Source organism: Trachypithecus francoisi, unplaced genomic scaffold (assembly GCF_009764315.1).
Source record: "Trachypithecus francoisi isolate TF-2019V2 unplaced genomic scaffold, Tfra_2.0 Lachesis_group9, whole genome shotgun sequence".
NCBI lineage: Eukaryota > Metazoa > Chordata > Mammalia > Primates > Cercopithecidae > Trachypithecus > Trachypithecus francoisi.
In genome coordinates, this window is record NW_022681474.1 from 67,801,854 (window position 1) to 67,820,335 (window position 18,482).

The 18,482-nt window shown below is 36.0% G+C and overlaps 1 protein-coding gene across 2 annotated transcripts in view; it reads left to right on the plus strand.

Moving 5' to 3' along the window:
- The window catches only part of CTNNA3 (catenin alpha 3), a 1,797,749-nt gene that overhangs the window by 1,427,066 nt on the left and 352,201 nt on the right, over window positions 1-18,482 (plus strand). For both annotated transcript variants that reach the window (XM_033209585.1, XM_033209586.1), the window contains exon 13: window positions 2,483-2,634. In XM_033209585.1, coding sequence (XP_033065476.1) covers window positions 2,483-2,634 — 152 coding nt within the window. The remainder of the gene's footprint in view (window positions 1-2,482; window positions 2,635-18,482) is intronic.

Sequence of the window (18,482 nt, forward strand, 5' to 3'; positions counted from 1 at the left end):
AATTAAAATTAAACAGCAAAAGAAACTACCATCAGAGTGAACAGGCAACCTACAGAATGGGAGAAAATTTTTGCATTCTACTCATCTGACAAAGGGCTACTATCCAGAATCTACAAAGAACTCAAATGAATTTACAAGGAAAAAACAACTCCATCAAAAAGTGGGCAAAGGATGTGAAGAGACACTTCTCAAAAGAAGACATTTATGCAGCCAACAGGCACATGAAAAAATGCTCATCATCACTGGCCATCAGAGAAATGCAAATCAAATCAACAATGAGATACCATTACACACCAGTTAGAATGGTGATCATTAAAAAGTCAGGAAAAAACAGGCACTGGAGAGGATGTGGAGAATTAGGAACACTTTTACACTGTTAGTGGGAATGTAAACTAGTTGAACCATTGTGGAAGACAGTGTGGCAATTCCCCAAGGATCTAGAACTAGAAATACCATTTGACCCAGCCATCCCATTACTGGGTATATACCCAAAGGATTATAAATCATGCTGCTATAAAGACACATACACATGTATGTTTATTGTGGCACTATTCACAATAGCAAAGACTTGGAACCAACCCAAATATCCATAAATTATAGACTGGATTAAGAAAATGTGGCACATATACACCATGGAATATTATGCAGCCATAAAAAAGGATGAGTTCATGTCCTTTGTAGGGACATGGATGAAGCTGGAAACCATCATTCTCAGCAAACTATCGCAAGGACAAAAAACCAAACACCGCATGTTCTCACTCATAGGTGGGAACTGAACAATGAGAACACTTGGGCACAGGAAGGGGAACATCACACACTGGGGCCTGCTATGAGGTGGTGAGAGGGGGGAGGGATAGCATTAGGAGACGTACCTAATGTAAATGACGAGTTAATTGGTGCAGCACACCAACACGGCACATGTATACATATGTAACAAACCTGCACATTGTGCACATGTACCCTAGAACTTAAAGTATAATTAAAAAAATAAGTTTCTGTTATCGCAAAAGTTACCCTTATGATAGCCATATCTCCACTCTTCAAAATGGTGATCACTAGTCACATGTATGTGTCAAGCAGTTGAAATGGGATGACTATGACCAAGGAATTCAATTTAAAATTTAAGGCTAATGAATTTAATTTTTAATAGCTATATGCAGCTAGTAGCCACCTTTTATTGGACAGTGTGCCTAGAGAATGGACAGAGAATAGGAGCACAGTGGATAATGTCAGCAGGTATGGTGGCTCAGAAGTAGGATATAGGTGATACATTTTAGCAGTCAGAGGAAAGAAAGGACCAGATAAAATGAGTGCCCATGTATATCATCAAAATTTCCTCATATCAATAACATGGCAGGTAGAATTGCAAGAGATGGTACGCCATACATGCAGATATGACTTAAATGTAGAAAAATAACATTTACTGATATTTTTATAACAGTCAAAATATTTCTATCTTCCAGGTTTAGAATTGTTTCCTCCAAAAATTAATCTTTTTATCCATCATCTTCATATGGGCCAGAGGCTTCCTCACTATGATATAGTAGATTAGTTTGAATGTAGAGTCTGCATTTTGGGACTCTGAGTTCACATCTCTTTTGTTACACATTAACAGAATGAATCTGTGGAAGAGTCTTGATTTCTCTGTGTCCTAGTTGTTAAACTATTAATACTTGGTTAATTCTGGGGTTAAGATTTAAATCACATTGAACACTTAGAAAAGTACCTTGAGCCTAGTGAAGAGATAATAACTGTTAATATCATTAACCTTAAAAGTGAAATTGAAGAAATGTTTTTGTTTGAAACTATTTTGAAGCCTTAATTATAAAGATAATCCATGGATTGGCTTACTGATAGAAGCATCCGTATAGTCAGTCAGTGTTTTGTTATTTTAAAGATAGTTTGCATATGAGAATGTCAATTCCTTTTCACTAATTTTTTTATTATAGAGAAAACGTCTTACTAAAAGGAAGTTTACAATATTTTTATTATTTCTATAAGATATAATTACTACTTTTAACTAAATTTTCTTCTGTTTAGCAACTCAGTTGCTTTCTTTCTTTAAATATCTTTGTGTTTACAATTCCAACTGTTTTACACACCAATTCCTTTCTGTAATTTCTTGTGGTTTATATTGAATAGGATGAGAAATGATTGTATGGTCCCAAGGTTTTATAAAAATGAAATGACATAAAGGAGAAAGACAATCTTTCAAAACATTTCTATAAAAATGCTTTTCTCTCCAGAAGCCTGGAGTTTACAAAAAAAAAAAAAATGCCTTTAATTGTTTTTGATTCCTTTTACTTTTCAGAGATTCAAGATAATCCTGCTAAAATTTGTGTATCTCTATATTTAAAAAATACAAATAAACATCTATTAATCAAGTATTTGTTTAAAAGCAAATTCTATATTTCCTGGAAACTACTGTAGAAATCCAAAAATACAAAGAGGACAATCTTCTCTTTATTCTTTATTTTAACAGTAATTCCTGAATTTGTAACACAAGTGAATGTTGCCTTGGAAGCCTTAAGCAAAAACTCATTGAATGTGTTGGATGATAATCAATTTGTGGACATCTCAAAGAAGATCTATGATACAATTCATGATATCAGATGTTCAGTCATGATGATTCGGGTAAGTTTGCTTTTCCTTCTATTGAATTATTGCAATGCTCTTCACCATCTGGAATGCCTGGGATGACTGCAAGAAATGCTTTATTTCTATGCTGTAATGTCAATGCTGGAATCTATTAAAACTTTAGAAGTTCATATGTATCCCCAAAGTCAGATCTACTGTCACAAACAACATTTTTACTCATGTATGTGGTTATAACTTACGCAAATGAGTGCATTTTACTGCTGCGTGTGCAGAAAAGATAGGATTTGTTGGGTGCAGGATTTGTTGAGGTGTGTCTTAGCATGGTCAGAAGCCAAAGAAAAATACATGAAGTAATTTGCTTTTTATTTTTCTTGAACAAAAAGGAAAGAATCTTTCTTATCACTGTAGTGGAATTGATAGTAAAATGTGTTGAAACAAGGTATTTTATGGCCAAACCCTCTCATCCTAGATCATAAAATCACAGAGTGTTCTGCAAGAAATCTCACTTGGAGTTGCCAGCAACAACAAACACTTCAGTGGTCCCAGTATGGGAGTTGTCTGTTTGGGGACACATATTCCACCTTCCCAGGCATGAGAGCACCATTTGTTGCGGGCACACTGTATATACAGAAACTGGGATTGTTTTCCCTCAAGTATTAATGTAAAGTGTTCTTTTAAATGTTACCAAAAAATGCACATTCTTTGGAAAATGCCTATGTAAAGATATGGAGATACCTTAAGTGGACTCACCTGAAGACAGACTCTGATGTAAGGATTTGTGTTATCAGTAGTCTATTTAAGAGAAAATGAGACAAAGTGAGGCAGAGAGGGGAAGAAAACCAAGAAGGTGAAACTGTGAGTCACTGCAGGCAACTGGGGCTTGGGGCTTGACCCTGCTGGTGAACTCTGGGTAGTACTGCAGAATGCACCTCAGCACTCCAGAATTCTCTTACCTGACGTGAACAAACTGAAGATTTAGCCAACTATTCATCCTGGGTGAAAAGCTACCCTCACAGGTGTCACCTGTGCCTCATGTTCAGGACCAATCAAACTTTTGTGGCCAAAGAATTCTCAGGCAGGGTAGCAGGTGTTTGCTGTAGGAAGATTCAGTGGGACTGGTGAATATAATTTTTAAGTATGAATAGAATTCAAGTTTTAAGCCTCTGGACTTAACTGTTAGTAAGATTGTAAGATGGAAATAGAAGTGCTGAGAATATATGAGTGGAGCATCAATAGTATTAATATCTGATAGGGCTGAACATCACAGGCTGTACTGAGCAGTTCATAAGTCATTTGTGGACTTTGTAAAGAAAAGGGCTAACAAATATTAGGGAGTCTGACAGGGCAGAAGGATGCCGTGGAAGAGCTTGTAAGAGAAAGTCTAAAGGTGTCAAGACAGAGAATCTAGTACATTGAGACTTGGGAAAACCTGAAAGCAAACCAATTACCATATCAAAGAGAAACCTCAGGATAAATACTTGTGAGCAGCCTACAAGTATTTTTAAGTGATTAGAAAATTTGGCCCTATACCAATGACTATATCTGAGCAGCAAGAACCTTTACTAATTTTCTTGCTGTAAAATTTGTATGCCTTACCTCTGTGGATTAGTGGACTAGTAATAACCCAAAGCTGGGAGGTAGGTGAATCCAGAAAAGAGACATTAAAAGTGTAAAGAAGGCACATAAACTTCAGGATATAGTCTTGCCAGAGTGAAACCTCTCCATTTTTGCTATCCCTGAGTGGATATTTGAGAATATAAACCAGTGAGATAGCATAGGGAAACCAGGGTAGGGAATGCATTTTTTTTTTCTTACTAAAGTTATACAGGGATGAAAAAAAAATCTTACAGCTTCTCTGAGTTAGATGTTCCAGTATTTTTAAATTTCCTCATTATCAAGATAGCTTACTTAAAGCAAATCAAATTATCTTGCCATTTTTTTTACATATTCCTCATATACAGTGGTACTCTGTAGGGTAGGAGAACAATTTATTGTAATTATTAATAGCTTTTGAGAGCAGTAATTTTCTCCCATAGTCATCTCTTTTTCGAGATAAATACTTCCATTTCTCTCAACTTTTTCTCATAGGAATAATTTAGTATTTTGTTTTCTTCACTAGTCCTTATTTAATTTTCAACAAACTTCTCAAATGAGACTATCAAAAATACATTCTAATTAGTGCCTGTCCAATGTCAAGTAAAGTAGAAGACTTGTTCTTACGTTATTTCTACCAATATAGCCAACTGCTATTGGCCTACAGTTTTTTCAATTTAAACATTATATTTATTGAATAGAGGTTGATTTCCTTTTCCTTTTTTTATCTTGTTGCCTATGTATGCATTCTTTACTTTGATTTGTTCTGTTCTTGTTCTTAAGTCCTAATCCTATTAAACTGTATATGATTCTTCATGTGATTTATCAGATTGTTTTCTAGTTTGGTTGTTGAACATATCAAGTTAGCATCAATTAGAAACATGAATTGTAGAGTCTTAGTTTCTTCAACTAAATAACTAATAAAAACGTTAAATTATATTGGCCCTTTATCTGATGGTAATCCCTGCTAGAGAGATTCAGTTAAGAGCATTAGCTTTAAGAGCCTTTAGAATCTGATGTTCCATGCAACTGAGAGAACATGTCTCTAAGTATATGGTTTGAAAGAGTGTTTTCTGAGTTTTAAGGTAGATACATTATTTCTTTAAGTACACTTTATGGTCAAAAAGATAAAGCAAATAAAATCAGAGCTGCTGTACTTGAAACCAGGGAGGAGCACCCAGAGGCTCATCTTCTCTATCTCTATACCCCCAGTTCCCTAAGCAGCCTCTAGGGGAACCTCTATACAACTTCTACAGGGATTCCTTGGAAACTGATCCATAAACTTATGGACTTAATAGCTAACTGGGTTATAAGATAAAAATAAATTCTCACTTAGGTGCAAGTAAATGAAAATATATCCCCCCTTTTTTTTTTCTTAAAGACTGTCCCCTTTTCACAGAAGAGAATAAACTTGATCCGGTATAATCTTCTTTTAACAAGGTCGAATTTAATGCTGGCCAATATTCTGGCCTTAGAACTGCAAAGTATTTGATCCTTTCTTCAAGGTATCTAAAAAGTGTCAACATTAAAGCAATAAATGTATAATTAAACAAGCTCAGGGAGGGATAGGCTATGCTATTGAGGCTCTTTGTGAGTATATTATAATCCCATTTTATGTCTGAATTTTTATGAATACTCTTCAGTGCCTTTGAAACAATAAAATACTAACTCAAGATCAGAACTTGGAATTTTATAGGGTTTTATAAAAATATGATTATGTCTTTACTATTTGTTTTGATCAATACTTATGCTAACAGTTGTTTAAAATTCTAACATAAATACTGTGATATTTACTATTGCTATTTCCATTGGATTCAGTGTGTAGACAAGTGAGGTTATAAACTATCATACCTAGCAAACTCATAGAATAAGCAGTATTACATATTTTGATCTGTTTGGTATTTAATATATATGTGTAAATTGTACGAGTATTAAGAGTTCATAATATAATGGTTAAAACTAAAGCAACAAACAAATCTTACTTAGCATCAATTTCCTCCTTTGTAAGATAGACATGGTATTAAACCTACTTCAAAAGATTATTATGCCGACATGAGTTAATGGAAATGAAATGCTTAACAAATAGTAGGCTATAACAAGAAGATAGCTACTACTACTATTATTACCACATAGAGTTAGTACTTACTAGACCTACTGAAGCTACTTAATATTTTTGTATATCTTGATGAACATCAACTGCATAAGCATGCTTGTAGAACAACATGAAGGGCAAAGTCCTAAATCAAGAAATCTCAAAAAAAAAAAAAAGAAAGAAATCTCTTCCTTTATAAAACCATGTTTAAATAAGAGGATACTTATGCTTATTAACATCAGGCATCTAAATTATAGAGTGTTTAATGCAAATTATGTTTTTGAGCCTATATTAGTTTAAGGTAGTATTATAATTCTGCACATAATTTTTATAGACCCCTTAAAACATGAATGAGAACTGAACTTTCAATGTGCATCTTTTTTTGGTAAAAGACATTTAACCACAAATGGAGGACATTTTAAAAGAGTACATAATTGAATTGAGAGAGAAGGTAGTGTAAGTGGCCCGCAATGAAGTATCCTCACAAAAAGAAACAAGATTCAGGCAAAATTATTCCTATAATGGGTATTCAGAATGTAGATTTCATATGTTTTGTTTGTGGATTTTCATATGTGCCTTATCAAAAGCACTTCAAAAATATAGGGATACTTTCCAAAGCCAAGTGTGTAGATTTTCAGGTCCATAACTCAAGTTTGCATTGTCTGTGTTAGTTTTCTAACTATATCAGGGAATAGAAACATATTTTGCATATCTGACATGATGAAGGTTAATTTTTGAGGAAACAAAGAAAAATAAGATAAATGTACATGGCCCAGTTTACATTAACTGTTTTTACATGAATCATTTACATGGCTTCTAGAATTGGGACACAGTCATATAATATCATCTTATATAACCAGACAATCTTTGGGTCTGATTCTGTTGCACGTACAGGAATGAATAGATTTATGGCTTTTCCTGGAACTAAATACAACTTTCTCAATTGCGATTACTTTCAGTATCACAGCTTCTGTAAATTTGTGTCATTTTCTTCCATAACTTTTTTTTTCTTCGTGGCCTTATAGACATCTTTTCTTTATGTGTCTTCCAGGCTGAGCTTCTGTCTATTTGAAGTTTCATACTCAAACTACTAAAGGGAAAGACTTTTATAATTTCAATTAGTCACTAACCAATGTAGAATGTTATCCTATCCAATTACAATTCTCTGGAATTAAGTTTGGAAATAGGCAAATAATGAAACAATATTGTGTAAAATCAGAAAACCTGAGTTCAAGTCTCAGTTCTACATGTTACTGTTTATATTTTTACTTTAGATGATGTCATCAGTTTCTTCCCTGCAGGGGAAAATGGAAGAATACTACTGAATTTCTACTTTTAAGTATCACTGTATGTAAAAGTAAAGGACTAAACAGTGTTTCCTGAGATAATGAAAAAAATGAGACTGTCCTTGCTTCAAATGCAAATTAGGGCCAAGTGCAGTGGCTCACACCTGTTAGGGAGGCCAAGGTGGGTGGATTGCCTGAGCTCAGGAGTTTGAGAACAGCCTGACCAACATGGTGAAACCTCATATCTAATAAAATACAAAAAATTATCCAGGCATGGTGGTGCGCACCTGTAGTCCTAGTTACTCAGGAGGTTGAGGCAGGAAAATTGCTTGAACCTGGGAGGCAGAGGTTGCAGTGAGCTGAGATCATGCCACTGCACTCCAGCCTGAGTGACAGAGCAAGACTCCATCTCCAAAAAGAAGGAGGAAAAAAAATGCAAATTAACTAAGACATGGACAATAGAGAAATACAGTGATACAATGAAATTCAAAATATGTATTTCAATGTAGTAGCAACTAACAATTGGAAAATATTATTTTTAAAGTAGAATATATCACAGCATCCAAAATGATAAAATAAATGGTAATAATTGTAACAATACAAATATAATATCTATACTCTGAAAATTATAATACAATATTTAAAAAACTAAAAACACCTAAATATCTTAAGTGGTTGATCATATTCCTGAAGTTGGAAACTCAATATTAAGATGTCAGTTATCCCCAGATTGACTTACAGATTGATTTATCACTGTCTCAAATTCTTAGCAGACTCTTTTATGAAAACTGATCATTTGAGGTGGTTACATGGGAGTATACATTTGCCAAAACTCATCAAACTGCATTTAAAGTTGTATGTAAATTAGATATTAATAAAGTTCATTAAAAAATAATCAACTCCATAGCCAACACCTCAGAAAATAGCTAATTTTAAATAGATAAAATCATACCAAACTACAAATTAGGGCTAATTAGAAAAACTTACATGGACTATTGAAATGCTGATATCTCAAATATTATAAAATTAATAATACCTTTCTACTTTATAACTGTTTGCCAAATATTTCTAATGTATGGGGGTTTTCTGTCATTTTTTATTTCTTATGTTTGTGAATCATTGCTTACTGTTTTAGATCAGGAGTTAGCAAATTTTGGCCTTTGGGCCACATTTGATCCACCATATGTTTTGTATGACCTGCGGCCTAAGGATGTTTTTCATATTTTTCTTTTTTTTTTTTTTTTAAAGATAAACTTTTTATTTTAGAGTAGTTTTAGACTTATAAAAAATTGCAAAAATAGTGCAGAAAATTCCTGATATACTCCACACAGTTTCCCTTTATTATTAACATCTTAAAATAGGATAGTATATTTGTCATGATAATTGAACCAATAAATACCAATAACAATAATACCTTGTTATTAACTGAAGTTCATGCTTTATTCATATTTCTTTGGTTTTGACCTAATGTTCATTTTCTGTCCTAGGATTCCATCCTGGATACCACATTATATTTATTTGTCATATCTTCTTAGGTTCCACTTGGCTGTGGTAGTTTTTCAGAGTTTCCTTGTTTTTTTGGTGACCTTGACAGTTTTTCTTTTTTTTTTTTTTCCTTTTTTTTTTTTATTATTATTATACTTTAAGTTCTAGGGTACATGTGCATAACGTGCAGGTTTGTTACATATGTATACTTGTGCCATGTTGGTGTGCTGCACCCATCAACTCGTCAGCACCCATCAACTCGTCATTTACATCAAGTATAATTCCCAATGCAATCCCTCGCCCCCCCACCTCCCCATGATAGGCCCCGGTGTGTGATGTTCCCCTTCCCGAGTCCAAGTGATGTCATTGTTCAGTTCCCACCTATGAGTGAGAACATGCGGTGTTTGGTTTTCTCTTCTTGTGATAGTTTGCTAAGAATGATGGTTTCCAGCTGCATCCATGTCCCTACAAAGGACACAAACTCATCCTTTTTGATGGCTGCATAGTATTCCATGGTGTATATGTGCCACGTTTTCTTAATCCAGTCTGTCACAGATGGACATTTGGGTTGATTCCAAGTCTTTGCTATTGTGAATAGTGCCACAATAAACATACGTGTGCGTGTGTCTTTATAGCAGCATGATTTATGATCCTTTGGGTATATACCCAGTAGTGGGATGGCTGGGTCATATGGTACATCTACTTCTAGATCCTTGAGGAATTGCCATACTGTTTTCCATAATGGTTGAACTAGTTTACAATCCCACCAACAGTGTAAAAGTGTTCCTATTTCTCCACATCCTCTCCAGCACCTATTGTTTCCTGACTTTTTAATGATTGCCATTCTAACTGGTGTGAGATGGTATCTCATTGTGGTTTTGATTTGCATTTCTCTGATGGCCAGTGATGATGAGCATTTTTTCATGTGTCATTAATACAGCCAACAGACCTTGACAGTTTTTAAGAATATTTGGTCAGGTATTTTATAGAAGATCTCACAGTTGGGATTTGTTTGGTGTTTTCCTCATGATTATATTGGGTTTTGGGTTTCAGGGAGGAAAACCAAAGATGGAAAGTGACATACTTATCATATATTGTCAACGTGACATCACTGTTGATGTGAACATTGAACACTTGGCAGAGGTAGTTTTTGTCATGTTTCTCCACTGTGAGGTTACCCTTTCCATACTACTCTTGATAAGGAAGTCACTATATATAGACGACACTTAAATATTGGGGAGTTATGCTCCTCTTCCATGAGGATTGAGTATCTACATAAATTATTTGAAATTCTGCTCTAAAGATGTATCTATTCTTCCCTATATATTTATTCAATTTTTTTTTATATCAGGATAGACTCATGGATATTTATTCTATATTTTGGGCTATAATCTGATATTTCTTTATTTTGCTGCTTAAATTATTTCAACTTTCGCCCCTGAGGATTCTTTCAGTTGGCTCCTGTGTCCAGTTGACATACCCCTATCATTATGATTTTGTTTGAGAATTTTCTTTTATTCCTATACTACGTGTGTTTTACACCTTTTTGAACTGCCCCCACAGTTCTTGCATATTTTGTTTTTATGCTTTTTCTTTCCTCTTTTCTCTTTGCATTTAAATTGGGAAGTTTCTATTGACCTATCTGCAAGCTCACTGAGACTTTCCTTGGTTGTGTCCAATCTCCTGATGTGCCCATCCAAGATGCTCTTCACTTCTGTTACAGTGCTTTTTACTTTTTTTTTTTTTTTTATTATACTTTAAGTTCTAGGGTACATGTGCATGACGTTTATATCATGTATAACTCCCCAATGCAATCCCTCCCTCCTCCCCCCTCCCCATGATAGGCCCCAGTGTGTGATGTTCCCCTTCCCAAGTCCAAGTGATCTCATTGTTCAGTTCCCACCTATGAGTGAGAACATGCGGTGTTTGGTTTTCTCTTCTTGTGATAGTTTGCTAAGAATGATGGTTTCCAGCTGCATCCATGTCCCTACAAAGGACACAAACTCATCCTTTTTGATGGCTGCATAGTATTCCATGGTGTATATGTGCCACATTTTCTTAATCCAGTCTGTCACAGATGGACATTTGGGTGGATTCCAAGTCTTTGCTATTGTAAATAGTGCCGCAATAAACATACGTGTGCATGTGTCTTTGTAGTAGAGTAATTTATAATCCTTTGGGTATATACCCAGTAGTGGGATGGCTGGGTCATATGGTACACCTAGTTCGAGATCCTTGAGGAATCGCCATACTCTTTTCCATAATGGTTGAACTAGTTTACAATCCCACCAACAGTGTCAAAGTGTTCCTATTTCTCCACATCCTCTCCAACACCTGTTGTTTCCTGACTTCTTAATGATTGCCATTCTAACTGGTGTGAGATGGTATCTCATTGTGGTTTTGATTTGCATTCTCTGATGGCCAGTGATGATGAGCATTTTTTCATGTGTCATTAATACAGCCAACAGACCTTGACAGTTTTTAAGAATATTGGTCAGGTATTTTATAGAAGATCTCACAGTTGGGATTTGTTTGGTGTTTTCCTCATGATTATATTGGGTTTTGGGTTTCAGGGAGGAAAACCAATGATGGAAAGTGACATACTTATCATATATTGTCAACGTGACATCACTGTTGATGTGAACATTGAACACTTGGCAGAGGTAGTTTTTGTCATGTTTCTCCACTGTGAGGTTACCCTTTCCATACTACTCTTGATAAGGAAGTCACTATATATAGACGACACTTAAATATTGGGGAGTTATGCTCCTCTTCCATGAGGATTGAGTATCTACATAAATTATTTGAAATTCTGCTCTAAAGATGTATCTATTCTTCCCTATATATTTATTCAATTTTTTTTTATATCAGGATAGACTCATGGATATTTATTCTATATTTTGGGCTATAATCTGATATTTCTTTATTTTGCTGCTTAAATTATTTCAACTTTCGCCCCTGAGGATTCTTTCAGTTGGCTCCTGTGTCCAGTTGACATACCCCTATCATTATGATTTTGTTTGAGAATTTTCTTTTATTCCTATACTACGTGTGTTTTACACCTTTTTGAACTGCCCCCACAGTTCTTGCATATTTTGTTTTTATGCTTTTTCTTTCCTCTTTTCTCTTTGCATTTAAATTTGGGAAGTTTCTATTGACCTATCTGCAAGCTCACTGAGACTTTCCTTGGTTGTGTCCAATCTCCTGATGTGCCCATCCAAGATGCTCTTCACTTCTGTTACAGTGCTTTTTACTTTTTTTTTTTTTTATTATACTTTAAGTTCTAGGGTACATGTGCATGACGTTTATATCATGTATAACTCCCCAATGCAATCCCTCCCTCCTCCCCCCTCCCCATGATAGGCCCCAGTGTGTGATGTTCCCCTTCCCAAGTCCAAGTGATCTCATTGTTCAGTTCCCACCTATGAGTGAGAACATGCGGTGTTTGGTTTTCTCTTCTTGTGATAGTTTGCTAAGAATGATGGTTTCCAGCTGCATCCATGTCCCTACAAAGGACACAAACTCATCCTTTTTGATGGCTGCATAGTATTCCATGGTGTATATGTGCCACATTTTCTTAATCCAGTCTGTCACAGATGGACATTTGGGTTGATTCCAAGTCTTTGCTATTGTGAATAGTGCCGCAATAAACATACGTGTGCATGTGTCTTTGTAGTAGAGTAATTTATAATCCTTTGGGTATATACCCAGTAGTGGGATGGCTGGGTCATATGGTACACCTAGTTCTAGATCCTTGAGGAATCGCCATACTGTTTTCCATAATGGTTGAACTAGTTTACAATCCCACCAACAGTGTAAAAGTGTTCCTATTTCTCCACATCCTCTCCAACACCTGTTGTTTCCTGACTTCTTAATGATTGCCATTCTAACTGGTGTGAGATGGTATCTCATTGTGGTTTTGATTTGCATTTCTCTGATGGCCAGTGATGATGAGCATTTTTTCATGTGTCTGTTGGCTGTATGGATGTCTTCTTTTGAGAAATGTCTGTTCATCTCCTTTGCCCACTTTTTGATGGGGTTGTTTGTTTTTTTCTTGTATATTTGTTTGAGTTCTTTGTAGATTCTGGATATTAGCCCTTTGTCAGATGAGTAGGTTGCAAAAATTTTCTCCCATTCTGTAGGTTGCCTGTTCACTCTGATGGTAGTTTCTTTAGCTATGCAAAAGCTCTTTAGTTTAATTAGATCCCATGTGTCAATTTTTGCTTTTGCTGCCGTTGCTTTTGGTGTTTTAGACATGAAGTCCTTGCCCATGCCTATGTCCTGAATGGTACTACCTAGATTTTCTTCTAGGGTTTTTATGGTATTAGGTCTAACATTTAAGTCTCTAATCCATCTTGAATTAATTTTCGTATAAGGGGTAAGGAAAGGATCCAGTTTCAGCTTTCTACTTATGGCTATCCAATTTTCCCAGCACCATTTATTAAATAGGGAATCCTTTCCCCATTTCTTGTTTCTGTCAGGTTTGTCAAAGATCAGATGGCTGTAGATGTGTGGTATTATTTCTGAGGACTCTGTTCTGTCCCACTGGTCTATATCTCTGTTGTGGTACCAGTACCATGCTGTTTTGGTTACTGTAGCCTTGTAGTATAGTTTGAAGTCAGGTAGCGTGACGCCTCCAGCTTTGTCCTTTTGACTTAGGATTGTCTTGGCAATGCGGGCTCTTTTTTGGTTCCATATGAACTTTAAAGCCGTTTTTTCCAATTCTGTGAAGAAAGTCATTGGTAGCTTGATGGGGATGGCATTGAATCTATAAATCACCTTGGGCAGTATGGCCATTTTCACGATATTGATTCTTCCTATCCATGAGCATGGTATGTTCTTCCATTTGTTTGTGTCCTCTTTGGTTTCACTGAGCAGTGGTTTGTAGTTCTCCTTGAAGAGGTCCTTTACATCCCTTGTAAGCTGGATTCCTAGGTATTTTATTCTCTTTGAAGCAATTGTGAATGGAAGTTCATTCCTGATTTGGCTCTCTGCTTGTCTGTTACTGGAGTATAAGAATGCTTGTGATTTTTGCACATTAATTTTGTATCCTGAGACTTTGCTGAAGTTGCTTATCAGCTTCAGGAGATTTTGGGCTGAGACAATGGGGTTTTCTAAATATACAATCATGTCATCTGCAAACAGGGACAATTTGACTTCTTCTTTTCCTAACTGGATACCCTTGATTTCTTTCTCTTGCCTGATTGCCCTAGCCAGAACTTCCAACACTATGTTGAATAGGAGTGGTGAGAGAGGGCATCCCTGTCTTGTGCCAGTTTTCAAAGGGAATTTTTCCAGTTTTTGCCCATTCAGTATGATATTAGCTGTGGGTTTGTCATAAATAGCTCTTATTATTTTGAGGTACGTTCCATCAATACCAAATTTATTGAGCGTTTTTAGCATGAAGGGCTGTTGAATTTTGTCAAAAGCCTTTTCTGCATCTATTGAGATAATCATGTGGTTCTTGTCTTTGGTTCTGTTTATATGCTGGATTACGTTTATTGATTTGCGAATGTTGAACCAGCCTTGCATCCCAGGGATGAAGCCCACTTGATCATGGTGGATAAGCTTTTTGATGTGCTGCTGAATCCGGTTTGCCAGTATTTTATTGAGGATTTTTGCATCGATGTTCATCAGGGATATTGGTCTAAAATTCTCTTTTTTTGTTGTGTCTCTGCCAGGCTTTGGTATCAGGATGATGTTGGCCTCATAAAAAGAGTTAGGGAGGATTCCCTCTTTTTCTATTGATTGAAATAGTTTTTTCATATTTTAAATGGTTGAAAAAATTCAAAAGCAGAATATGATATTTTGACTTATGAAAAGGGTATAAAATTCTAATTTTAGTGTCCATAAAATCATATTGAAACGTGACTCAGCCATTGGTTTATATCTATGACTCTTTGTGCTACAATGGCAAGGTTGAGTAGTTATGAAGAGACTATAATGGCTCACAAAGTTTAAAATATTTACTACCTGACCCTTTACAGGAAAAGTTTACTAAACCTTGCCTTAGAGAGTTTTGTTTTAGCCTTTACGAATATCCTGCCTGGCTATTCCAAGAATCCACTCACCTTTTTATCAGTTTTCCTTTATATATCCAGTCATCCCAAATATTTAAATATTAGAATTGTCTTTTCTTCAAGGTTCCTGGAGTTACCCACCCCTTAGAATGACTTCTGCTAACCCTTTCTATTCACAGTCTAGGGTCCCAGGCTGTACTCTTCACTGTCCTCTACTCTTCTTTTCACCCTGATGACTTGCCATTCACCCAGGTAGTCTTTTTCTCACCCTTTCTTTTCTAGATCAAACTGTTGTTTTTTTGTTTTAATTTCCAAATTTTATATTCATGCCCTGATGCTTTTCAAATAAAGTTGTTTAATTGCCAGAAACCACCCTTCTCCAAGGGCTGCAAGGAAGTTTTAACATTCCTTTTGATATTTTTGCATTATTTGTTCAGCACGTAAAATTAAATTTGAACCTCGCCTTTGATTATTGTACATTTTGAAATTCAATTTTTCAGGTTTATAGAATGTTGAAATTCATCAACTGTATTCTCTCATGTCATTTTTTTTTCCTTTCTTTCTTTGTTTCAAGTTATAGAGCAGTAGACCTCCTCTTATTCATGGCTTTGATTTTCACGGTTTCAGTTATCTGTGGTCAACCACAGTCTGATAATATTAAATGAAAAATTCCAGAGTTAAACAATTTATAAGTTTTAAATCGTGCACTCTTCTGAGTAGTGTGATGAAATCTCATGCTGTTCCATTCTGTCCTGCCTGGGATGTAAATCATCCCTTTGTCCAAAAGATCCATGTTGTCTATGCTCCCATCCCCTTAGTCACATAGTATCGCAGTTCTTGTTTTCAAGTAACCCTTATTTTACTTAATGATGACCCCAAAGTGCACATAGTGATGCAGGCAATTCTGATATGCCAAAGAAGCTGTAAAGTGCTTCCTTTAAGTGAAAAGGTGAAAGTTCTTGACTTACTAAGGAAAGAAAAATAATCATATGCCAAGGTTGCTAAGATCTACAGTAAGAATGAATCTTCTATCTGTAGGGTTGTAAAGAAGGAAAAATAAACTAGTATTAGTTTTGCTGTCACTCTTCAGACTCAAAAGTCACAGCCACAGTGTGTGATAAGTGCTTAGTTAAGATGAAAAAGGCATTAAATTTGTGGGTGGAAAACAGAAATGGAAATGTGTTCAGATTGATGGCAATCAGATTCGGTACTATCTGAGGTTTCTGGCATTCACTGGAGATATTAAAACATAACCCCTGTGGATAAGAGGGGCGGGGCAGTGTAGTATTAATTGTGTCTCAAGATTATTGGGATTAGAAATGAGTTTACATAAAGTAAGTATATGCTAAGTGAATTTAAAGTATAGTGACAGGACGAATATATATATGGCTTGGCTTGCACAGGACAGTATTGGATTATACTGCCTTTTACTTTTAAGTGTCCAATTTGGAGGATAAATTGGTAAGCTCACTAGTTTCTGGGTCCTGACGGTACTGCTTGAGGCCCTGTGGTGCATCCTCTCCACCCACAGGGCGACAGTTCCCGGTGCTTGGCACTAATGATCATAGTTCCCTGTCAAGCCAGTTTTTCTAACCCCAGGGAAGACTTTCTCTCCATAGTCCTAATGGCTATCAAATGTGCGCTTCTCCCCTCATGCTTTTCTGATACTTTATTGACTGTGGAGAATTTAGTCAGGCACCATTTCCAATTTATTTAATGTACAAAGAATTCATAGCTTTTCATTTTTCACTGTTAGGCAGATTTCCTAAATTCATCTAAGTCACTCTACTCTTCAACCTCACAGGACTCTTCACATGGAATGCCAGTTAAAACACTTTGTCCTTTCTGGAAGTAATATGACTCTTTTCTAGTGTCAGGACCAGTGTGTAAAGAAACCACCTACCAGAGGGATTCCTAAGGACACTTCGTAAAAGGCCAATAGCAAAGTAACCTTGGTTTTATATGCAAATTTAAATAAAACCTTAGTGGAAAGAAATCTGTAACAGGACTCTTGCTGTTTCTTCTGAAAATAGAGTGTAAGGTAGAGAAACCTTGGAACACCTGCTGGCACTGGTCAGCAAGAAGTCTTATGCTCTCAGCACATTTAATGGCCCTCCTCTTGTGTATCCCATTTGAAGAAACTTTTGACTAAGGGAGCAGAGGTGACTAGAGTAAGAAAAAGATACTCAGGAAACGTATTAAGCTATAAAAGCAGCACTAGTTAGTGATCTCAGTTGCTCATGCTGAGAGAAAGATGTTCAGCTTGAAGTTGTTCTGGAAAGTGCTCTTTCACCAAAGGGTCAACACCACTGGACTGGCAGGAGAGTCCATGGTCCAACAGGACTTTGATGCAGTCTAGTCCTGCACTCAGAGAGCTCTACACAAGTGCAGCTCAGAGCTTTTGACTCAAAGAGGCTGAATATAAGGAGCCAAGCATCTCCCTTTGAAAACACCTTCAGGTGTTCAGGGGAAATGGCTAACATTATGAACAGAAGAGTAATACGGGGAAGACGGTTACTTGTAGAACCTTAAGAGCTTTTAGTTTGCTTTTTGTTAAGTGAATTATTAAATGTCATATTAATTATTATAAACTTGTATAAGTAATGAAATAAGTTAGATTTATATTAAGTATTCAATTTAGTAAGTTTTATTATTTTGGTACAAAAGCTTGTTTTTATCCTAAAAACTCTTAAGGAATGCTAACCTCTTACTTCAAACGTAAAGTTTCTCTGCATATCTACATTTCAAAAATAACTTTTGGAGAGTTGAATCAGCCTTCTAGAGAAAATAATACGGGAAATATAACTTATAAAATGATGAATTTTAGAAAACAGACTTTGATGTAGCTAATAGAGGGAGGGAGACTAGGAATTTTATAACTCCAGTATCTGTAAAGTAAATAATGGAGTTTCAAAGGGAAAAATATTCTGGAGTCTGATAACAAAAGTTCTCTAAGTGAATAGAGGCGCTTGAGGTCATATACTGGTAGGAGAAGTCACAGGAAGAGATTCAGGGTCTTCAGGCACCTGAAAGCCTAAAGAACATTTTCTTTTACCGTAGGAGAATAAAACAGCTCCATGTTTTTATACCATGGGAGCCTTTAGACTCCATAGACTTCTCTTTGTTGATGTAACAGTTGTAAACACATAAATCCCAAGAATCACTTTCTGGTCAATTTGTTAGAGTACTTATCCTACTACCGCTCTTCTCTGCTCCCTGAGATTCAGACATATTGGCCTGCTGGCTATTCCCACAGTTCCCTCAGACAGGCCCATGCTTCTGGTATCTGTCCACCTACTGTCCTCTCTAACCGTGATGCTTTCTTCCAAGACTCTGCACAGGAGGCCTCTTCAGGTCTGCTTCATCTTTGCCTTATCCAACATCCTACACAGATCCTATATAGAGCCA